The sequence below is a fragment of the Microtus ochrogaster genome, assembly GCF_000317375.1.
Source record: "Microtus ochrogaster isolate Prairie Vole_2 chromosome 6 unlocalized genomic scaffold, MicOch1.0 chr6_random_2, whole genome shotgun sequence".
NCBI classification, from domain to species: Eukaryota; Metazoa; Chordata; class Mammalia; order Rodentia; family Cricetidae; genus Microtus; species Microtus ochrogaster.
Genome location: NW_004949095.1, coordinates 2011940 through 2028115, shown reverse-complemented (window position 1 = coordinate 2028115; position 16176 = coordinate 2011940). Strand labels below are relative to the sequence as shown.

The following is a 16176-nucleotide window of genomic DNA, read 5'->3' as shown; positions in this document are numbered from 1 at the left end:
AGAGAGAGAGAGAGAGAGAGAGAGAGAGAGAGAGAGAGAGAGAGAGAGAGAGATGGAGTAGGTGTGCATTTCCTGGGCTAAGAGCACAAGAGGGAACTCAGTAAGCAACAATCTGTCAACGTGATGGGGCATGGCGGCCCACACCTAAAGTCCCATGCACTCAGGAGCTGAGGCAGGAAGATCTCAACCTGGAAGCAAGCCTGGCTACAGTGAGCTCCATTTCAAAACAAAAACAATAACATCTACCAAAGAGGTGTTTTGGAAAAAAAAAAAGATTTACCAGAAGGGGTAAAAGAAAATCTATAGCCTGGAATAAAATAATAAGGAATAATTTTTTATGCTTTTATGTTTGTGGTAACTTACTAGAAAGTCACTGTGTCCAGTAATAAATGGGCAGAGACAAGCAAAATGAAGCCTTAACTAGCAGAGAGCACTTTTCAACCCCCTCCCCCCATGCCCTGTCCTCCACTCCATTTTTACACTTAGTTCTGTCTCCTGGTTTATATATTGCTCCTTAACAAACATCACTATCCTGAGGAGCTCTCTGTGCCACTCATTTATCTTGGTTATCTGACACCCAGATTCTCATGCAAACTCTGCCAAGGCTGGGATAGATGCTGGCTTTGTTTGCTGCTGAGTCCTGGAGCTTGGAGTGGCCTGGCACATATTAGACGCTCAGTGTGTATTTGTTCAGAGTGGATGATTGAAAGGCCTGCTGCTGACTCAGGGGATGCCCAAGACGCTTGTCTTGACTTGCACGGTCATCACTTGCATGTGTGTCAAGGCCTCCCGACGAAAGCTGGATGGTTTATTTATAATGTTTGACACAGGTTTGGAAGAACAGCAATAAATCTAAAAAATGAAAGTGGAAAAAAAATTCCAGGCATAAAATCAAATGCATCTAAACATAAGGGAAGGAAAAGTATGAAAATAAGGATGTTTTTAGAATTTCCTCTTATTTCAGAATCTATTGTGGGCTTGCATTTCGGTCTGTTCATCTAGGTAGAGTGAGCTAAGTTGAACTCCCGTGGAGGACAATAAGAAAGAGTGACTGCTGAATTTGTATTTTTAATCCATGTGCAGACACATGGGGGTAGATGGAGCTCTTTAACTGGTGGAAGCACAGATTTGTCTAGAGGGGTGGTGCTGGGGTAGGGTAAAATCAAAGCTCAAACAGTTCTGCAAAAAAAACCTCTATTTAGAGCAAAGCAATAGAAAAGGTCAGAAGATGCAGCAAGGAGCATTGGGCCACATGAGTGAAGACACTCATGCCCTGATTATTGTTTGTATTTTCTTCTGGAATTCAAGAGATGGAGGAATTCGGTTACTAAGGGTGTATTATGCGGTTCTCTATTTTGATTGATTAGGTCATATAATCGTTTTCTTTGTGTATGTCCTTTCCCTCAGTGCATCTGATTTTAATCGCATGTATGGCCAGTATGCATAGGATGATACACACAGGCTTTTGCCTAAACATTCACTTGAGGACACAGTTTGCCTTATTGTGTATGCATCAAAAACCAGCTCAGGCTGGTCCAGTCTTTCTAGTTCTCATACCTAGATGCCTTGAGAGTAGAGACTATACTTAGATAGATGCTGTCTTCGTTTGATGGCTATTAGAGAAGACAAGCATCTTATTATCCAGAGAGGAGTGTGCATGTAGGCTGATGCAGGTGCAGAGGGCACCCAGGGTATCTGGGTGCATTGTTTGAAGAGGGGCCTGTTTACATAGTGTGTGCAGGTAAAGGAGCCAGGCTGCCATATGCATCATTGGTAGAAAGGGGTGTGCATACCCCCCCCAAAGCTAGTTAGCGCTCTCTCTCTCTCTCTCTCTCTCTCTCTCTCTCTCTCTCTCCCTTGCGTGCTCTTTCTTTCTACAGAATCTCATTCTGTAGCCCAGGCTGGCCTGGAACTCTGCAATCCAGGTTGGCCAAGAACTCCCATTGATTCTTCTTCAGCTTCCCAAGTGCAGCAATTACAGGTGTGAACCACCACATTCAGCAAGAGGTTTCCTAAAATTCAAAAGAGCATCCATTTATTGGTTCATTCGCGAGTACTGAACAGCTGCTATGGAGCAGCTCCGAGCGCTGTGTGGTACCCAGGGATTTAATTTTTCCATTTCCTGTCTGTTGGAAGTAAGAAGCAAAGAATAGTACTTTATCCTTAACACAGCTTTGTTTTCTAACGCACATTTTAATTTTTTTAAACAAATGTTTAAAATTCAATAGGTTTCCTACACAAACTCAGATTTCCTTCGAAAAGTATAAATGGAAACCCTGACTAGAGTAGCCCTTCACCTGGCTGCTTGCTGCCTGCCGTCCCCTGAAGGTGAGAGCCATTTTCCCTTAGGTTTGCTGACACAGTCTCTCTACTGGTTAGTCTACATCTAGCCCAGTCACCAGTAAGCTCATGGTACTAGCTGATAAAAAATGACCCCAAATGAAAGAGACTCATATAGACTGTATTATGTTTATTTTATTAAGTCTGGTTGCAAGAATATTCTGGAATTTAAAATATGAGGGGTTTTGTTTTTTGTTTGTTTTGTTTTATTTTCTTCTCCCCCAGTTAGGAGAGCGAGTTGTCATTGGTTATAGGGACATCAGCCTAAGGAGAAAATTTGGAGGAAGTCATGGTTCAAGAATAGACCAATGGCAGAAAGAACAGTTCTATGCTAAAGAAACAGGGTGGATTTTCCCTCACTGTTTGGCTGTGAGTGCTTGAAGCCTCAATGTTGCATCAGTACAGTTCTGTGGAACCCTCCCCCTGCCTGGTAACTTCAGAGTCCTGCAGGCCAGGCCACTAGGAGAATCTTCTCCAAATTCTCAAGCAGTGCAGACCACTCAAGGCCAACACACTCCTCAGGTGCGGTCTGTCTGTGGGATGTGCTGACAAACCCATTATCAGTGTTGGGAGATGGGAGCAGAAGGGTCAGGGTTGCAAGGTCATTTTCAGCTCAGACTGAGTTCCAGGCCAGCCGGTGCTACATGAGATCCTGTCTCAATAAAACAAAACAACAGTTTGCTCTGAGTTAGAAGGGCTAGTGTGGTTGCTTGGAGACTGTGCCTAGGAGGCACGGGCAGGGAGGGCACTGGTTCCTTGGCTGACACAGTGGAAGAGCCTCACAGGGACCTAACACATGTGATGGGTGTACCCTTCCCCAGTAGAAATTTCACAGCACTTGACAGCTGTGTGGCACTTCTGCTAGAGATTTTAACAATCAGCTTCACCAGCAATAGTTGGGAAAGACTCGGCTTGTCAATGGTTCTGTGGGAGAAACGGAAAACAAACACCTCCAGAAGATTTTAATTGGTAACAAATTCACTACGCTGTAAACTTAGTGAAATGTTGGGTTTTGTCCCGTAATGAAGGTGTCTAGTCTCAGACCAGACGGTATTCTGTTATGAGCTGAGCTGTTCAGGCCTTGAAGGACCATAGTCAGTTTTTGTCTTTTAAGTAAGGAGTGGGCAGCACAAGCCGTTAACCCCAGCACTAGGGAGGTAAAGGCAGAAGAATCAAGGCCAACCTGGTCTACCAAACGAACAAGGTCCAGGGCAGTCAGGGCTACACAGAGAAACCCTGTCTCAAACAAAAACAAAACAAAACAAAACAACAACAACAAAAGAAAGACAGAAAAGAAAAAGAAAGAAGAAGGAAGAAAAGTGGGGTTTGTTGCTAAAGGAATAGTCAGGAAGAATCTGGAAACCATGACAGAAATGGTTATCAACCATCAATTAACTAAATAAATGAATGAAAATGAGAAGAGTGTGTGTGTGTTTGTGTGTGGGTGTGTTGTTTTCCAGGGAAGAAGTAGGGACATGGTGAGAACTCCAGAGAGGCAGACTTAAGACTCTACTCAGAAATGACCTGCGGGCCAGTGAGAAACCTCAGAGGATCAAGGCTCCCGCCACAGAACCAGACAGCCTGAATTTGATCCCCAGCACCTGTCTGGTGAAAGACAATGTCTGACTACTGTAAGCTGACCTCTGGCGTCCACATGTGTGTTATGGTGTGTGACACTCCCCCCATGCAAAAATATATAAAATGATTTGTATAACCAATACACATAGTTGGCGTGTGTGTGTGTTTACAAGATTATGAGCTGTTCCAGAAGAGGCCATAGGACCTCTGTACCAGACTAGATTCTTGAGAAGGGGAAGCAACGAAGACAGAGGCTTTGGAATCTCAAAGACCAGGGAGCAAATTCTGTCTTTGCTACTTAGTTGTGTAACATAAGGCAAGATTCATAGCCCTCTAAGCATTCATCTCCCCATCCCCTAAACAGAGAGGTTAAACAATATCGTAATGGTTAACTGACTATGGATGTAAAGTCCCAGAAAGAGAGCAGCTTGTTGGGAAGGAATCTCTGTAGATAAAGGCACCTGCTGCCAGGCCTGAGGCTCTGAGTTCGATCCCTGTGTCCCATATGGAGATGGAACTGATTCCCCAAAGTTGTTCTCTGTCCTCTACATGAGTGCAGTACCATGCCCACATAAAATCACAAACACACATACAGTAAATATAATAACATTTAAAATAAATGAACCAGGGTGGCTCTGGGATGATGCTACATATTCAGGGAGCCGATGAGATTGGTGGCAGTAGATTGTGGCTTCAGGAATAGACAAGGGGCCTACGCAGGACCACCGCTCAGCACATGGGGCACATTCTCTGGCTTTATGGTTATTTCTCTGGTAAAATCTACATTCTGGACACTCTAGAAACAGCTTCGCATGCACCAAGGCGTTTCCTCACACACCAAGGCTACACGACCAATGAAGACAGCGTGGAAAGATTTGCCTTCAGACCCTATGGTTCAAGCTTCTTCACCTTCAAGTGTTGGTTTTCATCTGTTTCTTCTGAGGGAAGAAAAGGAACTCATGCAAGGGCATTGACTGGTCCTTATTCAGACAGACCCTCTAACAGGTGTCAGTCACATTTGTAGAGGAGGAAGCAAGATGCAAAAGTGAAAGCCATCTGCCCAATGGATATAGCTCACTGGTAGAGTGCTTGCCTAGTATACGCAGAGCCTTGGGACTGAGTTACAGCCACATCCCCAGGAGGGAAAGGAAATTTGTTCAAAGAAATGTTTCAGTTCTTTTGATTTCAAGGCCCATCACTTTTTCTTGTAAACTGTGATTAAAATTCTTTGAGTGTCTATAATATGTCAAATACTGTGCCAGTCATTCCCACTGTCTTGGCTATTTAGACCCCCACACAGGGTTAGCTGACATTATATGGTGCTTTTCTCTGACAACTGACTTTCAGAGGGACATGCTAGTGAGGATGAGAAGGAACTAGTCCAGTATAGTCAGACTTTCTTTGGGCCACCAGCTCCCAAATAATGGCACAGAGGCTTTTTATTAATTGTGAAAGCTAGGGCTTAGCTTAGGCATGTTCCCAACTAGCTCTTAAAACTTAAATTAGAGCCCAGCGGTGATGCATGCCTTTGATCCCAGCACTTGGGAGGCAGAGATAGGTGGATCTCTGTGAGTTTGAGGCCAGCCTGGTCTACAAGAGTTAGTTCCAGGACAGGCTCCAAAAGCTACAGAGGAACCTTGTCTCGAAAAAAAAAACAAACTTAAATTAATCTATTTATATTAATCTATATTCTGCCATGGGGCTCGTTATCTCTCCTCAGTACCATACATCCAACTTCCTCCATGTCTGACTGGTGAATCCTTGGCTTCAGATTCTTTCCCAGAATTCCCATCTCTGCCCGGAAGTCCCACCTATTCTTTCCTACCTAGCTATTGGCCATTCGGATCTTTATTAAACCAATCAGAAGGTGCCTTAGACAAATGAGGAGGTACAGAAATAATATCCCAACAGTCCAGATGGTCAAATCAGCCACTCACCCTTGCTGCTGTTGAGGGACAAATGGTGTATATCTTCAGTAGTGGACATCACAGACTGCTACTGAGTTAAGTAAGAGTTCATGGCTGGCAGTTCTCTTAGCTTGTTGACTTGCTCTTTTGGTTTACACAGTGACCAAACTGAATTCTCTGCAGATATTCAAAGCATGATTTGTCATATAAAAGCATTACCTAAGCTTTTTGGTTTCTCTTATGTAATTGGACAATTTGGTGACCCTGAATTCGTGCTTCCCAGACAATGGTCACCCCAGCACCATGTAATTGCTGCTTCTTTTAGGTGGAACAACAGTCCTCATTATCCCCCAATGGCCATGTCACTCTCTTTCCACTGAGTAATGTAAGCCAACATGTAGTGGTCCCTGTATAACCGATTTAAACACCTGGGAGAATATTCTGATTTTTTTGTTTGTTCGTTTCTGACACTCTCTCTTCCCTCTTCCTTAGTGTGTGATTGCAATGGGAAATCCAGACAGTGCGTCTTTGATCAGGAGCTCCACAGAGAGACAGGCAATGGGTTCCGCTGCCTCAACTGCAATGACAACACAGCTGGAGCTCACTGTGAGAGGTGCAGGGAAGGCTTTTACCGGCAGCAAGAGCGAGACCGCTGCCTGCCCTGCAACTGCCACTCAAAAGGTAGGTGGGGAGAGGGCAAAGGAAGGAGAGAACAGAGAAGAGGGAGGGAAGAGAGAAGGAAGGGAAAGAGGACGGAGTGGAGAACAAGCAAGCCAAGATGGAGCTGCTGCACCACTGGGTCCCCAACAGACATTGGTCGTTTAGCAATTTCTGCCTGCAAGGGAAAAACAGTTCTCTAACGTTGGGGGTAATGGGAGGAGCAGGGTCCTCAGTGCCAGCTAGTTTGAATTCTAGTGCTGAGAGTCACATACTTTGTTTTCAGTACTGAGAATTTCACGCAGAACCTTGTACGTGCTGGGCAGTGTTCTACTGCTGAGCTATACGCCCTTTCAATGTTTGCAATTTTGAGATAAGCCCTAAGTTACCTAGGCTGGCCTCTCATGCTTGATCTTCCTGCTCAAGGAGTAGCTGGAATTACAGGTGAAGGCTACCACACCTGAGAGTCAGGTTGCTAACTTTTCCGTGACCTGGGGACAAAGGAAGCTTGGCTTCTTTCAGTGACAGTTCTGCACATCCACCATTGCTTCGACCAGGCTGTTGAGAAGAGTGATTCGCTGGGTGTGGTGGCATCAGCCTGTAATCCCAGGCCTTGGGAGGTAGAAGCAGGAGGGTCAGGGGTTCATGGTCGCCCTCACACACACAGGGAGTTGTCTAGGCTGCATGAGATCCTGTGTCAAAACCCAAAAAGGAGGACAAAGACGGGTGGTGAGGGCCTGCTTCTGTGGCCGTGCTAGACATAACAGAAAACTACAGGGAAGGACTAGAGCCAAGGAAGGTGTTGTTTGCAAGAGCAACCACCAGATAGGAAGGTCCCAACTGGAGGCGGGTTCACAGAGGAGCTAGGTATTATTGGTATTTATTTATTTATTGATTGATTCTTGGTATCTCCTCCAATGCCACTGTCCCAAACTGTAGGTGGCTGTTATGCACAGAGATGCCTACATTGGACTGTGTTCATCATGGGTAAACAGTATACACAGATTAGTAAATGCATCAAGGGAAGAAGGGGGTCTGTCAACATGCCGAGGTTTTTATTGGCTCCTCACTTGTCTCTTACCTTTCCTGGCATTTGATGCTTCTCCTTGTTGGGAAGTGTTTAAGGGCATAACATGGTGTGCACTTAAAGTGTCGAGCTGCGGCGTGTCTCAACAGCCACAGCTGGAGGAGTCTGAAATCGAGCAGGTTTTGGTGGAGTGTGTCGGGAACTACCGAGAAAACTGGAATGACCTGGAATGATGTAGCTCTGGGGTCAGTCCCAGGCTCGCCTGGGTTGGCTGTTATGGTGTAGTCCGAATCCAATCTGTTCAGTGTTTAATTAATCCAGCACCCAGAGCCTTTAGTTTTCTCAGTTCTCACTACGAACTGAAGGACTTCATGAAGCAAAAGCAAGAGAAAAATTATTCTATTTTAATGGGTGTTGGAGATTCTTGGGGAGTCAAGATCCCCAGAAAACATGCAGCTTCACTGCACGCCACAGGAGCTGAATGGGCCTCACAAAGTGGTCAGAGAGGATGTAATCAGGGGCTCAGCGGGCTCCCCTGCAAAACCTGGGCAGAATGCAAGGTCCTAATTCCAGGGGAGACAAGGAATGAGCTGCTGGACAGAGAGGATAAGGAAGGTTTTCTCATCAGTCCTCAGCTCGGTTTCAGGAAGCAATTCTCTCTCTAGAGGCATCTGGGACTTTATGGGAGCCTGGTGGAGGTGGAGCCTGGTGGAGGTGGAGCCTGGTGGAGGTGGAGCCTGGTGGAGGTGGAGCCTGATGGTGGTGAAACCTGGTGGGAGATGGGGCCTGGTGGGAGGTGGAGCCTTGTGGAAGTGGAGCCTGGCAGGGGTGGAGCCTAGTGGGAGGTGGTAGAGACACGCGGTGATTAACTTCTGGCACGGTGTTTTTTGTTTGTTTGTTTTAAATATTAATTAATTAATTAATTAATTAATTCTGTACACAATATTCCAATATTCTGTCTACATGTATGCCTGCAGGCCATAAGAGGGCACCAGACCTCATTACAGATGGTTGTGAGCCACCATGTAGTTGCTGGGAACTGAACTCAGGACCTTTGGAAGAGCAGGCAATGCTCTTAACCACTGAGCCATCTCAGACCCCCATGGTGTTTTTTTAAAATGCAGTAATTACTGTGCAAGTCTGCAGAGCTGAGGGGCAGAACAAGGATTTTAGCTTAGGTTTGCTTACACCACAGCGGACAGTGGTGGGTTTGGGAGCCAGACAGCCCGGGTTCAGATCTTGCCTGTGAGGCTACCTCTGAGTCACTCAGGACATATGGTGTCACCACTCAGTGCTCTAGCGTTCCCATTAGAGAAAAAGTGATCTCAGTATTTGCATCACATTAAAGTCCAGGAATAATTGAGTACGTTGATAGACAGGTGAGCAAAGTCTAGTCAATAATAGATTTTCTTATGAAGATGAAGGTTCCAATCACCTGGAACAGTGATTGTTTCAAGCTATGTCTCAAAAAAATAAAGAAAGAAAAGAAAGAAAAGAAAAGGAAAAAAGATAATATAAATAATAAAATAATATCCTGGTGGTCATGTGGTGGTTTACACCTTTAATGCCAGTACTTAGGAGGCAGAGGCAGGCATATCTCTGTTAGTCCAAAGCCAGTCTGGGCTACAGAGTGAGTTCCAGAACAGCCAGGGCTTGAAAAACTAAACAAATAAAATCCTGGTACAACAGAAGCCTTGTAAGACTATAAATGGACCTAAAATGATTTTGTTAATATTTTATGTATTATTACCAACCTCACTTTAGCATTGAATATCTGAATATCTGAGAGTATTTTTTTTTTTAGTCAGGGTTTTTCTGTGTAGCCCTGGCTATGGCTGTCCTGTAACTTGCTTTGTGGACCAGGCTGACTTTGAATTTACAGAGAACTGCCTGCCTCTTCCTCCTGAGTACTGGTATTAAAGACATGCACCACTATTGCCCTACCTGAAAGTATCTTTTAACAGTGGAGAAGTTGACCTAGAAAGTTAGCAAGCAGCCTGAAATCTCCTGGCGAGGTACTATGAGAAGGTATAAATGTGATTCAGGTCTTCTGTCCCCAGAACAGGTCCTTCCTGTACCTTCCCTATGAATGAAAAAGAGAAATCAGAATACTGAGTTTATATCCAAGGCAGTCAGATCCCAGAAAACCTCCTAAGGGCTGACTAATGCTTTATCCTTTCCAAAACATTTCCATAGCCTGGCAGGCTGAGCAGCTCACACACCCACATTCCTAGTGGAGAGATGAAGAAACTAAAGGCGGGCTGAGGGACACACGGGTGGGAAAAACTGTTTCCACCTCTTGTAGCTATGCCTGGGCTTTGTGCGTCACTGAACCAGTAGCCTGACTTGAGGAAAAACCTAGAGCCTGGAGCGCACTGGGCAAGTGCCCTCTCTCTGAACCCTATCCCAATTAGCTCTTCAGATTCTTTTACTTCGAAACAGAGTCTCAAAGGTTAAGCTGCCCAGACTGTCCTTAAACTTGCTCTGTAACCAGCAGACCTTGGGATTGCAATCCTCCTACTTCAGCCTCCCAAGAAGGTCGAATTGCAGGTCTACTTTCAAGTTAATTTCCTGTGTGATTTCCTAGTCTCCAATTAACTGCAAGGCCATTTCTATTTTCAAGTAATTACTTGAAAGAATTTGTAACAGCAGTGGAATTGCTATTTGAATGGAAAAAAGTCTTTAAAAAGAGAAAATAATTCCCATCACTTCACGTGTGGTTAATTGTAGTCAGTCTTTCTTGTGGGACTTTTTTTGGACCGCCAGCCCCCAAATAATGACCCAGAGACTTATTATTAACAATAAAAGCTTGGCCTTTAGCTTAGACTTGTTCCCAACTAGGTCTTTTAACTTAAATTAATCTATTTCTGTTAATATATGTTTAGCCTCGTGTCTCTTTATCCCTCCTCCATTCTGTACATCTGACTTCCTCAAGGTCTCACTGGTGTTCTCTATGGTGTTCTAATCTCCTAGTTCCTCTCACTCCCAGGAAGTCCCTCCTATTCTCTTTTGCCTAGTTATTGGGCATTCAGCTCTCTATTAAACCAATCAGAAGGCACCTTAGGCAGAAACACATCTTTACAGTGTACAAAAATATTAGCTCATGACAGAAAATGAAGCCAACAGTTGAATGGTGCTCAATGTAGTTTGGCCTTCGTACCAATTTCTCATAAATTTAAAAGTGAGCTTATGTCACATACGTGTCTGTGCAGATGTGGTGTGTTTATGGGGGAGTATGTATGTCTGCATGCACATAGGCACAGGTGTGTGTGGGTTGGTGTGCACAGTGTGGAGAGTAGAACTCAATGCTGGATGTCTTCCTTGATTGCTCTCCATTTTCTTCACTGAGGTGGAGGGTCTCTCCCTGAACAATGACACTGTACTACTCTGATTAGCATATTTCAGTTATTTAAAACACCTTTAAAATAAGTTTATGTGCATGTGCGTATATGTCTGTGTGTGTTTACAGCGTTGATGCTTGAACCCTGAGCCTTGTACATGCTGAGCTATATCCCTAGTGTGTGGACACGGACACACGCACACACACACACACACACACACACACACACACACACACACACACGTGCATGCGACAGGGGGAAGTGAGAGAGAGAGAGAGGAAGACTCATATTAAAGCTATGGCTTTATTTTAATTATTGATTACTTTTGACACCCCCTGCCCCCTCAGATGCACATAGAAATCTGAGCCCTGAGAACACTCCCTGAGACACAAACCGGAAGGCTGCTCTTCAAAGTCAGTTGTTCACAATCCCTGAGCCCAGCTCATAATGTAAATTCAGGGCAGGTGTTTTCATTCTAGCAAGGTGCTTTTAAAACCCAGGGCTGTTATTTTAGCTGTTTCAGAACGTGAGTTAAATTAGTCATGTTTGCGTTGGGAGACATCAAACAGTCCCATGCCAGCTTTGAAGGCCTGAAGGCCTCAGGGGTAAACTGCTAGTATGGTGTTAACACTAGAATGGTCTATTAGTGTGCTGTTGACTACATTTTTAAGCACTATATGTGAGACATTGGACCAGGCACCTCTTACATATTAGCTCTTAGTCTTACGACATCCCTGCGAGGTGTGTGTTTATATGTTTTCACTAGGTTGAAGAGCCTCGCAGGGGAGCAGTTTGCCGAGAGACGTGCATTTAGAAGCACCTGCTGTGTGACATGAGATCCACTGGACTCAAAGCTGGGGCTGTTTTCTGGTCCTCCCGCTTCCTCTAGAGCAGTGGTTCTCAACCTTCCTGATGCTGGGACCCTTGAACACAGCTCCTCATGTTGTGATGCCCCCCAACCATAACAGTATTTTTGTTGATTCCTCGTAACTGTGATTTTGCTACTTTTAAGAGTCATAACATGAATATCTGAAATACAATATGTGGGTCCCGACCCACAGGTTGAGAACCTCTGCTCTACAGCGATATTCTGCAGGTCGGGTATATAAAGATAGGGTCTTTCAAGTAGTAGCAGGTAATTCCACGACGTTGGCATTGAAAATTTAAACGACAGGGCGGGAGGTGTAACTCAGTTGTAGAACACTGGCTTGGCATATGCAAAAGACCTTGATTCCATCCCCAATAGTACAAGTAATCTAACAATTACTATCATTATTAAGCAAGCTTCGGGCCTATTGTATATATGATGTCATAATCCCCATTTTGAACACAGAGTATTTATTTTCATAGGCTAACAGTTAATGCCTCTGAGAAGAATATTCTAAAGAATAAAATTTGGACTATTCGGGCCAACCCAAAACAGAGTTCTCTTTGCCACCTCATGATAACAATAATTTCCTTCAAGGGGAAGGAAGAACTCTTAATTATTTTGCCTTTATTCATTTATGGGTGAGGGGATGCCCATGCCACAGTGGGCATGTGGATGTCAGAGGACAGCCTGGAGGAGTCTGTTCTCTTCTTTTACTATGCAGGTTGCAAGGGTTGAACTCAGGTAATCAGATTTGGTGGTGAACACTTTTATCCACAGAACCATTTTACCAGCATGAGAACAATCATTTCTGAGAAAAGATTGCAGAGTTTCCTGAAGTTTAAAGCATAACTAACATTAATTTGAACAGGAAAATATGTTTTGGGATTATCAAATCGTCCATTTATGTTTAAGAAAAATTCAATACAGAGGGACGTCTGTGTAATACATCAGAATCTCAACAGGAATTTTCTTTTTTAGCTCTGTGGTCTGATTATTTTATTTGTGTTCTCTAAATAGTGTCTCCATCTCGGGCTGGCTTCAGACTACATATGTAGCTGAGGTTGGCAATGAACTTCCAATCCTCCTGTCTCGGTGTCCTGATGGCTGCAAAAGAGCTTTCCAGACTGAAGGCAGTCAGGGCGAATGTCTCTGGGGAACAGCACATACACGCCCCAAGTAGAGTAAAGGGCAGAGTCTCTGCTGGGCCTGAGAAGAGGAGAGTAGATGAGAGATGTAGGCCCACAGGCCAGGATCATGGAATTTAAATCTGATCACTTGTGTGGGGACTTAAACAAAATTGAATAGCCTTCAGCAAATGTTCTCCATCTTTCTCTGGACTGAGGCTGAAGTGTGTCGAGGGGAGGTGCAGACATGGTGTAGGTGAGATGAGGGAAGATGGAGGCTTAGGCTGGGGTGCTATAAGAGCATGCGCTGGAGGTGATGAAAATCCATTGTGCTTGCTACCCTCATCCCAAGTCTTTCTCTCTTGCCCTCAACGTGCACCCTGCAGGACCCATTACTGAACACATCCATGGGAAACTGAGTTATTATGATACAATGCACAGAAGTAATCTTTAAGATCAGCCTGGATGTTGACCAACAGAAAGAAAATGTGGTATATACACACAGTAGAGTTTCATTCAGGACAGAGAGGAATGAACCTGAGTTATTTACAGGAAAATAGGTGGAACTGGAGCTCATATTAGCCATAATAAGAAAGACGCAGAAAGACAAATATTATGTTTTCTCTCATGTGTAGAACCTAGGCTATATGCACATGTATGTATGTGTATGACATGAAAATAGAAGGAGAAAGCAGAGCAGAAGGGAAGAGTGAGGGCAGGTGGGTAAGTGGAATGGGGGAATTAATTTGGTCAAAGGCATGATACCCCTGAACAAAGTTGTCATTTTGTGCTGGGGATGTAGTTCGGTTGGTAGAGGGATTGCCTAGCATGCCTGAAGTCTTTGGTTCAATCCCAAGCACCGCATAATTCGTGTGGCGGCACACACCTGCAATCCTAGCACTTGGGGGGTGCAGGAGGATCATGTGTCCAAGGCCATCCTTGGCTACAGAATTGTAAGCAAGCCTTACATACATGAGGGCCTGTCTCAAAAATGCCCTTGTTAAGCCCATCAGTGTATATAATGAATACACGCTGTTGAACAAAATGAACAAGACCACTGCTCTAAGACGGTGACTGGGCCACCAGGCGATGTCCCATAAGACTGGGCCACCAGGTGACGTCCCATAAGTGAAGTTTTCTGCTTCTCCTGGTAGGTGGGCGCATTCTTGGCTAAGGAACTTGTGTGTGGTTGACACGGCCTCAGGGTTGGGGAGATAGCTCAGTCCGTAAACTGCTGGTGGAACCGCAGTTTGATCCTTAGAACCCATGCTAGAAACAAACACTGGGAAGGGTGGCAGACACTTGTAATCATGGTGCTGGGGAGGAAGACGCTGCAGATCCTGAACTGCCTGGTCTACTTGGTGAGTTCCAGGCCAGCTAAAGAGCCTGCCTTGGGTGGTGGGGATGGTGGGGGGAGGGGGGTGAGGCGAGGGTGTGAGTATGGGTGGAGAGTTCTTGAAGAAACACAATTGCAGGTTGTCCTCTGGCCTCCATCTGCCTGCTCACATCCACATAAGCACACATGAGTCGAGTATTGGCCCCTAAAAGACGGTCTCTAGTTGCTGGAAACAAGGGAGAAAGCTGTTCCTTCTAGTGTGCTAACATGCTCATTTGTTGATTTTTCTCCTTGAGTTTTGAACTCACCATGTAGACCAGACTGATGGAATTGTGGTCATTCTATTGCAGCCTCCAGCGTGCAGGGATTATAGGCATGCATTACTGCACACATAGATGGGGATTTTAAAAAGAGAAGAAAGAGAAAGATAGGCACCATGTGTTCCTTAATGTTCAGCCAGAGGGAATATGTAAACAAAACTGTTTTTGTGAGTCAGTCCCTCCTTCCTGTGACGCAGCCATGCTCAGCTGTCAAAACGTCCCCTCCTGAGTAGAGCATCCAATGACGCAGACTCCTCTTTAAAGGTGCTGAACAGTTTGGTGGGTACAGAGCTCACATGGGGAGACCGTCATTTTTTTAAAAGCCTAACAAGTATATTTTTTCTTTTCTCTTTCTCCCCACCTTGTGGGTTACAGGTTCTCTCAGTGCTGGATGTGACAGCTCTGGACAGTGCAGGTGTAAATCAGGTGTGACAGGATCCAGGTGTGACCGCTGTCAGCCTGGCTTCCATATGCTCACTGATGCTGGGTGTGCTCCAGACCACAGACAACTGTAAGCATTTGCCCTAAATTTTTTTTTTTAAAACAACTCAGGGAGGAAAGGGTTTACTTTATTTTTCACTTCCAAGTGACAGACCACTGTTGATGAAGTCAGGGCAGGAACTCAAGGAACAGAGACCATGGAGGGATGCTGCTTCCTGGTTTGCTTTCCAAGTCATGCCCAGCTCCCTTTCTTACACAGCTCAGACCCGCCTGCCTGGGAATGGTCCAGCCCACAGTGGGCAGGATCTCCTCCATCAATTAGATATCAAGAAAATGCCCATGGGCTCACACCCAAGCTTGATCTGTAGCTCAGGCTGGCCTCAGATGATCCCCCTGCCTTACCCCCCACAGTTGGGGCTGTAGCTGAGAGTCACAGCACTCAGTTTAGAACATTCCTGTTTCTTCTTGTCCCTCTGGTGTGGCCTTCACTGTGAGGGCCAGGGTCTGGGGGACATGGATATTATGAAAAAGTTAGGACATCTCCAACTTTTGGATCTGTTTGGTTCCTGAAAGTCTGATTTTGGATTCAGCATGAATAACAAGAAATGCATGCCCCTGGCCAGCTGTTTCCAGCGGTTGGAAATGTTTATTCCATCTCCATATTCAGGCTATCAGATTGCAGCCTTAAAACCTGGGTGAGGTCAAGCTGTGGAGAGGGAAAAATGCTAACTTTCTATAATACCATGTAACTACAAAATTCTTTAGACTCTGGAGAAAAATCATACGAAAATAGGCCAGGTTTGATAGCATCACTTCCCTGTCACACCTGTTTACAGTCCGTGCCCAGATAGACACATCCTCCCAGCCTTACTGACAGTATCCTAGCTACTATCCAATTTTCTTTCCTCTGGGCCTTTGCATAGATCACTCTCTTCTCACCTTCCCTGACCCTTTTAGATCTGTTTCTCATGGCTCTCCTGGACCCCTCACTCCAGCCACAGTCCCTGCTCCAAAGGCATCAGTGTGTGGCCTCCTTCCCTTTTCCTGCAAAGCCATGGAGCTCTTCAAGGGCCTCCAGGGCACACATCCTCTCCTCCAGGGCACACATCCTCTCCCCCAGGGCACCGCATCCTCTCCCCCAGGGCACACATCCTCTCCCCCAGGGCACCACATCTTCTCCTCCAGGGCACCGCATCCTCTCCTCCAGGGCACCGCATCCTCTCCTCCAGGGCAC

The 16176-nt window shown here is 45.2% G+C and overlaps 1 protein-coding gene across 1 annotated transcript in view; it reads left to right on the top strand.

Annotated features, from left to right (window-relative positions):
* Lamc2 (laminin subunit gamma 2) overlaps nucleotides 1–16176 on the top strand; it is a 65065-nt gene that overhangs the window by 14357 nt on the left and 34532 nt on the right. The window contains exons 2-3 of the mRNA XM_005363872.2: nucleotides 6318–6506; nucleotides 14877–15012. Of these exons, the coding sequence (XP_005363929.1) occupies nucleotides 6318–6506; nucleotides 14877–15012 (325 nt within the window). The remainder of the gene's footprint in view (nucleotides 1–6317; nucleotides 6507–14876; nucleotides 15013–16176) is intronic.